The following is a 12528-nucleotide window of genomic DNA, read 5'->3' as shown; positions in this document are numbered from 1 at the left end:
ACCTTATTACGGTTCCGGTACACCACTGTTGTGTCAGTTAAAAGCGGCTGACAGCCGCACTCCCGACAATGCATCGCGAGATGCGAGTATGGTGTACCTTTGAGAGAGTTGAAATGCTCTCTGAGCCTAATGTTCAAATATCTGCCCGTCTCGCCAATGTATTTACGTCCACATGAATGTATTTACGTCTGCGTACTGAATCGCTCGCGTTCAGTTTTTAGCCTATCTTGGCTGCGTTACATTTTGCGTGTATCACTTTTGTTGTAAGAGCCGATCAAGATGTTGTCATACTATTCAATGTGGGATAAGATGTACGTTCTTGGGTGACGCTGTGGTGTTTTGATCTTTGCTGGTTGATAAATAGGCGTGGATTCTGAGAATAAATTTTAGTTTGAAGTTAGCGCTCGTCTGGTGTTTATGTTGCTTTCTTGTGTCCCCGTATTTTTTGCGCTACCTGCTCTATGATGCATTTTCTGTGCACTCAATATATTTTGTTCTGGGTTTCTTTCGCCATTTTTTCCTTAGGACCAGTGCATTATATGGCACTGGCAATGAAAATACTGTGTGGTCTAGTGGATGCAGTAAGTAAACACAACTCTGTCATTTGACAACTGCCCGATTTTCCTTTCACTACGGTTACGAGAGATACTGTAGTGGAGGGCTCCGGATAGTTTTGACCACCCGAAGTTCTTTAACATGCACTGACATTGCACAGAAGATGGGCCTCTAGCATTTCGCCTCCATCAAAATGCAACCACTATGGCAAATATCGAACTCGTGTCTTTCAGGTCAGCAGCTGAGCACCGTAACCACTAAGCTACCACAGCAGCCTTAATTTAACTTAATTTATTAGGTAGTTTATTTAATACAGAATGATAACATCTTCCTTGCTCCCTGCAGTGCTCAGTTTTTCACCGTAGCTCCTAAAAACCTTTGTGAAGCTTTGAGGCACGGACACCTCAGTGTGCTTAGTGTAATAAGCAGTAGCCACGTGTTCTATCTGTTGCCTTAGCATTTCAGAAACATTTGTTGAATGTACCATCTGCAAGGCAATAAACCTTTAATTTAGCTCAATTCCTCCAAAACTGGTGAAACGGAGCATAGCAAACCTATGTATAGTGAACACCCACGAAAAGTCCAGCCCACGCAAAATGCAAACACACAACTTGTACATGATTCTACTCAACTGCACTCCCCTTTCACTTGTACTGGCCTGTGTTAAGCTCAGAATTCTGCTTAAAAAGTGCTCATAATGCAAAAGGATTCAGTAACAAGCAAGCAGTAAAAGTCCTGCTAACCTTGATCATGGAGTCCACATAACTTTCAGGCCCTGTAAATTCTGTTGGGTCCTTGACTCGCACCAGCACAATAAAGTAGAGGTAGTGCCAAAGGTTGTGTTCACATCGAATGTGTTCTTCAAATGACACACTCTTGTTGTCAAAAGCTGATCTGTCGAGACCTGGTTGCAACAAAAGAAATATTTTGTTGACACTGAATTTCATGTTCCAGCTGCACACATTTTCTCTCAAAAGAAAACACATAAAGAGAGCACTTTAAGTAGAAATGTCCTTTTATGTTCCCAGTACCCATCACACCACAGAGCTTATACGTACTGAATTGTCCATCCTTTTTTTTTTGTTTCGTTTTCTGCTGTCAGGTATGTCCTGGATACGTATTCTCAGTGTTTTTATTCGGAAGCCCAAGCTGTTTGATAACTATACTTTTAAAATGCTAATTATAACAACACATAAAATGTTTTTACGCTTTTGTTCACTGACAAACAATCCAAATTCCAAATAATCCTGTCAAGTAACAGGCAGTATCAATAGAGAGAAACAGCACTGACAGTTGAGTCAGCTGTTAACTAACCGCAGATGAAGCACGTGTTACGCAGGGTCTCTTCTTTCTGCTGCTTCTCGCTTCTCAAATCAGCAAAGGTGTCGATGATAACACCAAAGATGAGGTTCAGCACGATAATGATGACCACGAAGAAGAAGAGCAGGTCGTACACAACTCTAGCAAAGTATAGTGGTTCCTGCACAAACAGGCACACATTTGTTTGTGCATTACACCCATGTTCACAAACGCAGCTGCAATGCGCGCAATATGACTTCACTACACACTGTGCATACAAACTTTGAATCATACTCACATGCATTCTCCTTCGACCAGGGTCTGTAGACACAAATAACATTCCTGACAAGTACAAAAATGCCATTGGTGAAGTACACACCTTAACGCTAGGTGGTCGTAGAATGTCTCCAATACCGCCACCGTTGCGCAAGCCATGATTCATTGTGGTTATTATGCACATTAGGAGAGAGTCACAAGCTCGTTCGGTTGTTGTGTCGTCATCATCATCCGATTCCCTGGCATCCTTAGGCCGCTCAGATGCATCACAATAACCTTCAAGGCATGGAGGATCACTTTCTGGGCCTGAAACTGACGAGTGAGAGAGGTGATAAGTGCATTGAGACCATACATCAATACCACTTAATTGACTGAAAAGAAATTCCAAGCTAAAAAGTTGTGCAGTGCCATTTACAATAGCTACTGGTTGTAAAGATATGCGTCTACTACTGCAGTGCATAACGAAAGTAGATGAGATCCTCCATAACACAGATACCCGATTAGAAGAATTACGTGTATGAAACTGTTTTTCTTTTTCTTTTTCATTTTACTGACTGCCTCTTATAATGCTTTCTTATGCAGTGAATTTACCTCAATAAGAAATTTACAAAAATCAGACATTAACCGCAAAGCTAGTAACAATAGCATACAGAGTCAGTCCCTATTCTCAGAACAGTGAGAACACCCGTCTGCCATTAAAGCCATCAGGCAACATTGTTGCAACATACAGAACAAGATGCCAACATGCAGCAGGTCAGAAGGGTCAAGAGATGTATAGATTACCAAGCAGAGGAAAATGACCCTAGACGCACTGTTCCGGGCCAGAAACGTTTTTGTATTTAACTGATATTTAACTGCAAGAGATGTAAATACATCTACCATGTACAATGTAGCAACACTGATATGACTAAAAGCCCCATACAGGTGTGTACGTTCTAGTGCTAACCAATGAGGTGACATGCAAATTTATATGTATACGCAGTCGACTCCAATTTAAAACTAAAATTAGCATGAAATCATACCAGAAAAGTTATGCATAAGAAAACTTATCTGCTGGGCTAGTAAGTGAGTGATGATAGTTTTAAAACAGTTCAAATGATATGAACACAGCAGGAGTGAACAAGACTTGGAAAAGTACTCTCCATTATTATTATTATTATTATTATTATTATTATTATTATTATTATTATTATTATTATTATTATTATTATATTTGTTATGTCAAGAAGCACACGACCATGACAACAAAAACACAGAACTGGAGCTCACTTACCTCGTGGCACATTCTGAACGGCACGGCTGTCGACTTCAATGAGGAAGTCATCACGGAAGAACAGGAATGCAACAATGGAGAACAAGTACACCAAAATTAGCGCAAGCACAGCTGTGAGAATGATAGAACGACCATTGCGTGTCACAGACTTGATGACATTAAGGAGTGTTTCCTCCTGGTAGAGCACATCTAACAGAAGCACACTGTAGAACAGTGGGTGTCCAACTAAGCCTAGTGCACAGACAGCCAGTAAGCAGACATGGTACAGAAGCTCCATGTCTGACAGCATGTGGCCAAGGCTGCGTGCAAACGTCCCGTGATTTCCCACTATGCTTACGAGATGCACCGTGCTGAAAAGAGAGAAAAACAAAGAGTGATATTACAGATATGTACTGTTGCTAACAGAAGTTCCTCATACATGAACCCTTAGAAACACCTGTACCCATTAGCATCGAGGCACACAATCCGTGTTTGAGAGTTCCTGTGTAGTTCACATACAAGCAACGATTGCAGTCATCAAGTTTTGATGCATTAGTGCGCTATGAAAAGGTTTAGCTGCTGTTTTAAGTGAGAAAGTTAACCAGATGTAGGCTCTAAATGCCAAAAATATTTACTATTCGTGGCATATAGGAGATGAGGGCTAACCTGATGGCCACATTGACTGTGCCCAGTAACCACAGTGTAGGCTGTAGGCCTAGCCAGGACATGAGACGTAGAATGCAGGCACAGGACAACGCTCTTATAGACGATGGTCGTGGTGCCACAACCACCGCTGCCAGAGATACCAGCATCAGCGCCCAACTCAAGCCACTCAGCCGTGGGTCCAGTTCTGCACAAACCATGTGTAACAGTTAAAAAGCGCTTCCACCGGAAACCATGCAAGCATGTAAAACTACGCAGTGAGCCAACTTGCTATAATCAAACGCAGTTCTCCAAGGCCCAAATTTGCATCTTTTGAGAAAATAGGTTTTCTGTCCAACTCCACAATTCTTCCAGATGAACAGCAATTATGAAAATACAAGCAGCAATGGAAACCAATGTAATTTGGAAGTGGCATAGAGGGAAAAAATAAAAACTGCAATGAAAATATAACAAAGTGAGGACATTCTTTATAAATATAACTAGCACCCAAAGTTAAAATTATTCGAATGGCTGTTAATACCTTAGCTGCACCTTTGCACTGGCTGGAGAAGAAAGCAAACCAAACAAAGGATAAGAAGGACAACTAAGACTTGCTTATAGGATGCACATTGTGAAAATGCTGCCTGCACATGTGCAGACGCCACCAAAAAGGCAGTGCTTAAGGTAATGTGAGGCATATGCACCATTTGGCAAAAGTGAAAACTGGGTTCAAACTACGCAACACAGAAAAAGAGGACAGCACACGCGAGTCCTGCCTATCCCTTTTTCTCTGTGTTGTGTAGTTTTTTTTATTGTTTTTTTTTGAAGATGTAAAAACATAAGATTGTAGTGCCAGGGCTACCTACATTTTGCAAGTTTGTTCATCTTAGAAAAAAAGGATAGTGTACTGCTTCAGAAGTAACAAACAGTGGAATGCATCAAATTCCTGTACCTTTGGCTCCTTCAAATGGGTAGAAGCTTGCCACAACGACATTGATCAGAACAGCTAAGTTGAAGGCCACAGTGCTCCATGTTGACATGTGCCGGCTCACCCAGTAGAGCACTGGTTGACCTGAAGACAATTTGTTTCAATAACTACACCATCACTAAAAAACAAGCTATGCTTTCAATGTTGCAACATTTACCCCGCAGTTTCTTTTGCCACTTCATTTCATTGAAAAGGTCTTCCGTTCGCTCAAAGAAGTCCGACACCTGAAATGAGCATCCATTGAACACAGAAGCCAAGAACAATATCTGTGCAGCACTTACCTTACTACCTTGTTCATCTCGCTCTGTTGTGTTGTACACTTTAACCTTGGTTTCCCGTGTTAAAAATTCACAAATCTGTGGCACAGGGAACACAATCTGCTCCATTGTGCGATCATGCCTCACGATCTGCATGCAAAAGACAACAACCAGCAGCAAATTTAGTATGAAGTACATAGGCATTAATTGCGTGTCGTTTCAGAGCATAAACAAGTCACGGGAAACACTTTTGTAGCACATACCGCTACATTATACGTGCTCATTCATGTATCATGAAGCCTGTTACACTTAGTTCATTGCAATTGCTAAAACATCCCCAGTCAACTCCACTATCACTGCCATTACAAAATAAAATGGTAGAGGTCTCACATTTCAGCTTCTGTTGTCTTCATTAGCATATTAGAAAAAAGAAAATTCAACAAAAAGAAGAGAGAGAGCTCTCTTCAAACTACTAAACAAGAATATTACAAGTGTGCTGCTACGAATAACTGTGGCGAAGTGGGTTCGTTTGAATATTATGAATAACAAGAAAAAACAGGCATAAACAAAATATGAAGCATAAAGTGAGGTGGACATGGCATGGGCACACAGTAAATCTTAGGTACCAAATGGGTACATGGTTTACTGCTATTGGATGTGCACCACACGTTACCAAGATTTTGACTAATAACTAGGAGTGTGCGAATATTCGAAATTTCAAATATTTTTCGTATAGTGTTTGCTATTCGATTCGATTCGCACTGCAGTTTTACTATTCGAACTATTCGAACTTCCCAAGAACAAATACAGTCAACGTCTGACTGAAAGTGCCCCCTTCAGGTCTTTAATATGCTTCACCTCATCACACTCCCGCATTGCGGCAAAGCTGCCTTTCAAGCTCCGTTACGGTTGAACTTGGCCAAAAGACAACGTCCAATTGTAAGTGGACCCTGGATTTTCAATATGCTTCACCTCATCACACTCCCGCATTGCGGCAAAGCTGCCTTTCAAGCTCCGTTACGGTTGAACTTGGCCAAAAGACAACGTCCGATTGTAAGTGGTCCCTGGATTTTCAATATGCTTCACCTCATCACACCTCAGTATTGCGGCAAAGCTGCCTTTCAAGCTCCGCTATGGTCGCAAGTGTATTAACTAGAGCTGTGCGAATAGCAAAATTTTGGGTGCGAAGTGAATTCGAATAATAAAGATTGAGTGCGAATCGAATCGAATAATTTCGAATAATTTTCGAATAATTTTCGAATATTTCTCAAACATTTTTCGAATAATTCGAAGTGAATTTACAGAAGAAGTTGCAGAGAATCCCTAAGTATGTTCTTGTGAGATAGCAACATGAAAGTGTTTCTTTTCGCTAGGTTGATGAAGCGCTGGTGGGGTCATATTTCATAGTTGTCTTTCTTATCAAGAATGAGGCAATGTAGAGGCCGAATTGTATTTATGTACATGATTTGGTGCAACCAAAGTGTTGCCGACAACACTTTACACGTGATAGGCAAAGATGCCATTTTCTCAGCCTCTCCTCCTCTTTCAACTTCTGTGGAAGCCCAACTGGCAGACAAGGGTGTGCTCCCTTCAAGTCCGGAGTTCCAAATCTGCCTCGTAGACGTCGGTATATAAGAACATCTGAAATTTTGGATGCTAAAAAGCTTCGGCTTCCGATTTTTCGGACTTCCTGCCCAAATTTCAGGTCCAAAACAGCATTAATTGAGCCCCCAACTCTGCCACATCTTTCATCTCCATATTGGAACCAGCGTTTTATCGAGTTAATACATTTGCGACCGTGGCGGAGCTTGAAAGACAGCTTTGCCGCAATACGGGGGTGTGAGGAGGTGAAGCATACCGAAAATCTAGGGACCACTTCCAATTGGACGTTGACTGCCTCTTGGCAAAGTTCGACCGTAACGGGGCTTGAAAGGCAGCTTTGCCGCATTACGCGGGTGTGATGAGGTGAAGCATATTGAAAATCTGAAGGGGTCACTTTCAACCGGACATTGACTGCATTTGTCTTTGGGAAGTTCGAATAGTTCGAATAGTAAAATTTCAGTGCGAATTGAATCGAATAGCAAACACTATTCGAAAAATATTCGAAATTTCGAATATTCGCACACCCCTAGTATTAACTCAAGAAAACGCTGGTTCCAACATGGAGATGAAAGATGTGGCAGAGGTGTGGGCTCAATTAAAGCTGTTTTGGACCTAAAATTTGAGCAGGAAGTCCGAAAAATCGGACGCCGAAGCTTTTTAGCATGCAAAATTTGAGATATTATATATCGATGTCTACGAGGCAGATTTGGAGCTCCGTACTTGGAGGAAGCACACCCTTATCTGCCACATCAGTTGGGCTTCCACAGAAGTTGAAAGAGGAGGAGAGGCTGAGGAAATGGCATCTTTGCCTAAGACATGTAAAGTGTTGTTGGCAACGCTTTGGTTGCACCAAATCATGTACATAAATACAATTCGGCCTCTACATTGCACTTCAACCTAGCGAAAAGAAACACTTCCATGTTGCTGTCTCATAAGAATATAGTTAGGAATCCTCTCCATCTTTTTTTTCTGCAATTTCACTTCGAAGTATACGAAAAATATTCTAGAACTATTCAAGAAATATTCGAAAGATATTCGATTCGATTCGCACTCACACTTCAATATTCGAATTCGCTTCGCACCCAAAATTTTGCTATTCGCACAGCTCTACTAATAACTCATGGCCACTAAAGATACAACTCTCTAGTATGTACATACTGCTACAATATATATAATGGCAACTCACGAGGCAAAATGCAAGAAAATGTATTCTACAGATACACTATAGCCAACAGCTAAGGAATGTGACCTTACTTCAAACTGTATGTCTTTGTATTGTGTAAGAACAGAAGGCAACAGCTCTCTTCACCTTTAGTTGCTCTCGTACACTAGTACCACACATGTATGTGAGGCAAAGCTCAGGAGAACAAAGCGTGCTCTAATACAGCCAACGATTGTGTTCAGTACTATGCATGGAGTATAAATAGTACAAGGGATCCACACTGCAAACATGACAGAATGCCAAAAATGACCAAATACTAAATTTTTAGACTCCTTTACCAGGTGATTAAGATTGTTCTACAGATTTGGAGTCCTTCACTACAGCATTCTTAGCAGTCATGAAAATTAATCTTTAAATCAATGCTCAACTACTGCACCTCAATCTGTGCTGTATGGGAGGCATAGTACTGCAGAGCCTGGGCTGTCTTGCAATCGGCACTCTCGTGTGGCTTGAGCAGACCGGCCAGGTCTCGATTGTGCTGGGCTAGCTGATGGCATAAGATGTAGATGTTGTGGCCCACCTCCTTTGGAGACACACCCACCCCGTCTCCCCCACCCATACCCCGACTGTCCCCAACAGTGTCGTCGTCATCGTCATCATCCTCGTCTTCATCCTCGTCCTGGTGATACGCATTGCACGCCACCTCCACTAGCTGCCGGGGGCTCATGTTGAAGAGGATGCGCTCAGCATTCTCACTGTCCCCTCGGCTCTCCATGATAGCCAGCAGCAGCTTGCTTGCGTTGTTCTGAAACCAAGCACAACAAGAGCATATAATACTTGCACCACTCTGTAAAGGGCTATCGCTGCAGCCTGCCGTAAGAGCAAGTTCAATTTGAAACGTTCAATGACTTGAACTAACTAGAATAAGGCTTCTAAGAGATTGCTGATAGCACTCACTTCACCAACTTACAATCCTCAAACCATGCTGGTAGAACACTCAAGCTGCCATGTGGCCATGACACTTCAAGAGTAACTATGGCACTCATTAACAAGTGTGATCTGTGGCCACTGAATTCTAATAAGCCGCCCTTTTCATGATGCCATGGTGCATGCGCCCTTCCCCTAGCGCTAACATTGTGAAACTGCTCTTGATTTCAGAGACTTTCATTCTGGCAGTAACAGTTGTCCCAGCCCCGACCAAAACCCTATCAAAATGGCAGAGGGCAGCACAGGCAAATGAAATAGGCAGATTCTTCCTAGCAATGATACAAACCCAGTTCAGACAAAATAGAGATCACTTTTAGGCATAATCCACCATCATTTTCTTTGTTATCGCAAGAGTTAATCCTGGAGTCAATCCTGGATCTGATTATAAACTTCTCGCCATGCAGATTAACACAGGTCTCGAGCTGCACCTCTTGCTCTTTGGCATCGAGGTTCACAATGACAATACAGAGAGAATTCTCATTTTTAGTGACATTCAAAAGGCCTTCCTTCATCCAATATGCTAGAAGGTAAAACATTCAATGTTGGCAAGATCCACAAAGCATCACACAAACTACTTGTCTACCTTAGCTGGTATTACTCACATTTTGATCAGATTATGAGTGAGTTCACAGGAACAATTTAACAAATGTAACAATTGATGAAATGTAGCTTTCACTTTAACTTCTGCTTTCTGGTCACACTAATTTCTGGTGCACTATAAGAAAAGCGGGAAGAAAAGTTTTCAAGCTATGTCTAATCTGTAACGAAGGGTTCTGAAGGCCTGCAGAAGAATGTAAACCACAGTATGTTTTACTACCTTCAGTTCTAGGACAAGATCCATGCGCTTCTTTCCAAGTGGGTTGATGTCATTTAGAACCAGGGCAATAATAATGTCAATTCCATTGCTTTCATGCATGGCAATGCAGTTCTATAAACAAGGAAAAAAAAGTCAATCGTATCAGCAATGCATTTTTAATCCACCACGACTGCATGTGTACGTAACTCAACAGGGCCAGAGATTAGCAAGAAAGGTGGTAACTGAAGCACACACACCTCAGTACCCTGCGTAGCTATTAAAGAACTTTGCAAACTATGAACACATGTTATTTTGCAATTTATTTGGCTTAACAACTTCTCAATACAAAGACAAGTGAACACAGACGTGAGCCAAAGCAGATCTTGATGTAGACGAACCCAAATATTGAACTTGAAAGGAATCGCTAAATGGTTCAGTATATCAATAATCCCTACCACATGCATTGAGAGAATGCTTCCCTTAGAAGCAGCTGTGTTATCATCATCATCATCATCATCATCATCATCATCATCATCATTATTATTATTATTATTATTATTATTATTATTATTATTATTATTATTATTATTGTTATTATTAGCTTTTGTCTTAATTATAACCAGTGACCAATAGAGTAATACATTTTCAACATCACAATGACACAGAAAATATTACGACTACAGAGTAATACTGGGAAATCTTGTACATTAAACAAAATGGTGACGTTTTGTTGGGATTAAAGGGGCCCTGCAACACCTTTTCAGCATGGTCAGAAAACGATGCCGATTGGTAGTCGAGGCTCCTGAGAACACGCGAGCCAAACATTATAGTGCAGCACGCGGCCTGGAATTTACAATTAATTTAAAAAGTCGGCTAGAAATCATTCCCTCTTCTTTCTACAAATGATGCCATATACCCAAATGACCACCCAAATTCACGGCCATTGGCTGATTTGAGCATGATGGGCTGCATAGTTACCGTGGTTGCCAAGGGAGGCCACCACGTACATGCGCGCACACACGCGATCACACTAAAAGTAAGCTGCGCGTTTGAAAAAAATATAATAAATACAAAGTGCTCAAGGTCACGACACACGCACGACATGACTTCTTTCCCCCATGCCATCCCTCCCTGCTTAGCTTCCAGCGCGTTAGTTGGGACAAGAGAAGAGAGAAAGCAGTTACAGTGAGCCACAAACCACTGTAAATCTGCTCATGCTTCACGGATTCTAAAAACTTTTGCGGCGGTCGATTCGCGACACAATGAACTCCTTTCATGAATCTATTCAGTGGTTACTTGGAAAAGTGTTGCAGCACCCCTTTAATATATCTGATGACACCAGTTAGTAGAAGCACGCTTGCAGCAGCACAACATTTGATATATTGAATGTGGAGCTGTAAGGGAATTTGATACATGCGTTGTGCAGTGCTATACTTTTACATGGGATTCTCAAGGAGATGTTACAATTGTTTGACATAGCAAATATGTAATTTTGATATATCTAGGCTCAACTGTATATGAAAAGCAAAATCTAGCTTTCAAAAGTACTATTTGCCACTGCAAGTTGCAATTTTTTACAAATCACCTGGTTTTCATGGCAGGGGCCCTGGCAATATTCTGTCAGAGTCTCGAGGGTCTGATTGACAAGATCCACATTGTGTTCGTTGATGTAGAGGCCAAGCAGGCCCAAGCCACCCGTGGTGCTGCCACAAATGCAGTCCAGAAACAGCAGCGTCTCGGACACCAGGTTGTAGTTGTTCTTGTTACACTGGTTGCGCAAGAAATCCTGTGCATAGAGAAGGTAGCCAGAGTTGAAGGATGAAAACCAAAGCTAACTCGGTACAGAAAAATGATTGATATCAAAAAACTAATCAATGCAAGAAACAAAAATTATGAACACTTCACAGTGAGAGAATGATGACAGATACAGTGTGTGTAGGTAATTTACAAATCTCCGCCTTCCTTGTACCAAAGTCAGCCAAGATGTCATTCTTCCTCACTAAAATAATTTCTTCAATTATCAACATAATTTATATCAATTATGTTTGCACCATCTGCATCGAATGTGAACAGGACACAAATGCCCGGTCAAGATCAAAAACATGCGCAATGTGCATACTTTATTAATTAAACCACGCAACAGACTTTTACAAAACTGGCCTTTTGTAGAAGACAGTCTTCCCAGGCAAATATCTGAACGACTCAAGGTTTTAGCCACCAGAACGCTGCTGCTAGCAACAAAGATTGCCCGCTCATGCAGTAGAGCCAAACAAAGCAGACATGCCTGCAGACTTCGGTTGTGGTTCTCGCACAGCAGCTGAAGAAAACGTAACACTGGCTGCATGACCAACACCTCGGGTGCCAGGCGTGGCTCTTGGGGCCGTTCATTTTCCTCAGTTGGAGACAAAGGGCCGGTGCCTGCTCAAACAGAAGTGCACCAAACGACTGCATGAAAGTACTATACCAACAGTTAATCAACTACGAAGGTTTAAGACGTCGACTAACTTATAGGAGATTAACTCTCTTATGCTAGAACACCCCCATGTAATATGACTCAAGTAAACAGCGCACCTACAGTTTGCTAGCTCAAAAGAGAAAGAAAATTAGTGCAACTACTACTGCACAGGCGCATTCAGCACGCACATGTGATCCTGTTCTCATTGAAGGCTTTTGTACTCTACCCACGATAGAAAAGATTCAAAAGTCAAAAAC

The 12528-nt window shown here is 41.6% G+C and overlaps 1 protein-coding gene across 1 annotated transcript in view; it reads right to left on the bottom strand.

Moving 5' to 3' along the window:
- LOC119396910 (inositol 1,4,5-trisphosphate receptor type 1) overlaps positions 1 to 12528 on the bottom strand; it is a 78300-nt gene that overhangs the window by 5030 nt on the left and 60742 nt on the right. Inside the window, exons 35-46 of the mRNA XM_037664287.2 lie at positions 12101 to 12234; positions 11402 to 11602; positions 9838 to 9948; positions 8470 to 8838; positions 5294 to 5419; positions 5170 to 5236; positions 4977 to 5096; positions 4049 to 4232; positions 3404 to 3753; positions 2234 to 2442; positions 1870 to 2035; positions 1299 to 1459 (exon numbers count right to left, since the gene is read on the bottom strand). Of these exons, the coding sequence (XP_037520215.1) occupies positions 1299 to 1459; positions 1870 to 2035; positions 2234 to 2442; positions 3404 to 3753; positions 4049 to 4232; positions 4977 to 5096; positions 5170 to 5236; positions 5294 to 5419; positions 8470 to 8838; positions 9838 to 9948; positions 11402 to 11602; positions 12101 to 12234 (2198 nt within the window). The remainder of the gene's footprint in view (positions 1 to 1298; positions 1460 to 1869; positions 2036 to 2233; positions 2443 to 3403; positions 3754 to 4048; positions 4233 to 4976; positions 5097 to 5169; positions 5237 to 5293; positions 5420 to 8469; positions 8839 to 9837; positions 9949 to 11401; positions 11603 to 12100; positions 12235 to 12528) is intronic.

The sequence above is a fragment of the Rhipicephalus sanguineus genome, chromosome 6, assembly GCF_013339695.2.
Source record: "Rhipicephalus sanguineus isolate Rsan-2018 chromosome 6, BIME_Rsan_1.4, whole genome shotgun sequence".
Classification (NCBI taxonomy): Eukaryota; Metazoa; Arthropoda; class Arachnida; order Ixodida; family Ixodidae; genus Rhipicephalus; species Rhipicephalus sanguineus.
Note: the sequence above shows the minus strand (reverse complement) of the source record. Positions and strands in the feature narration are given on the sequence as shown.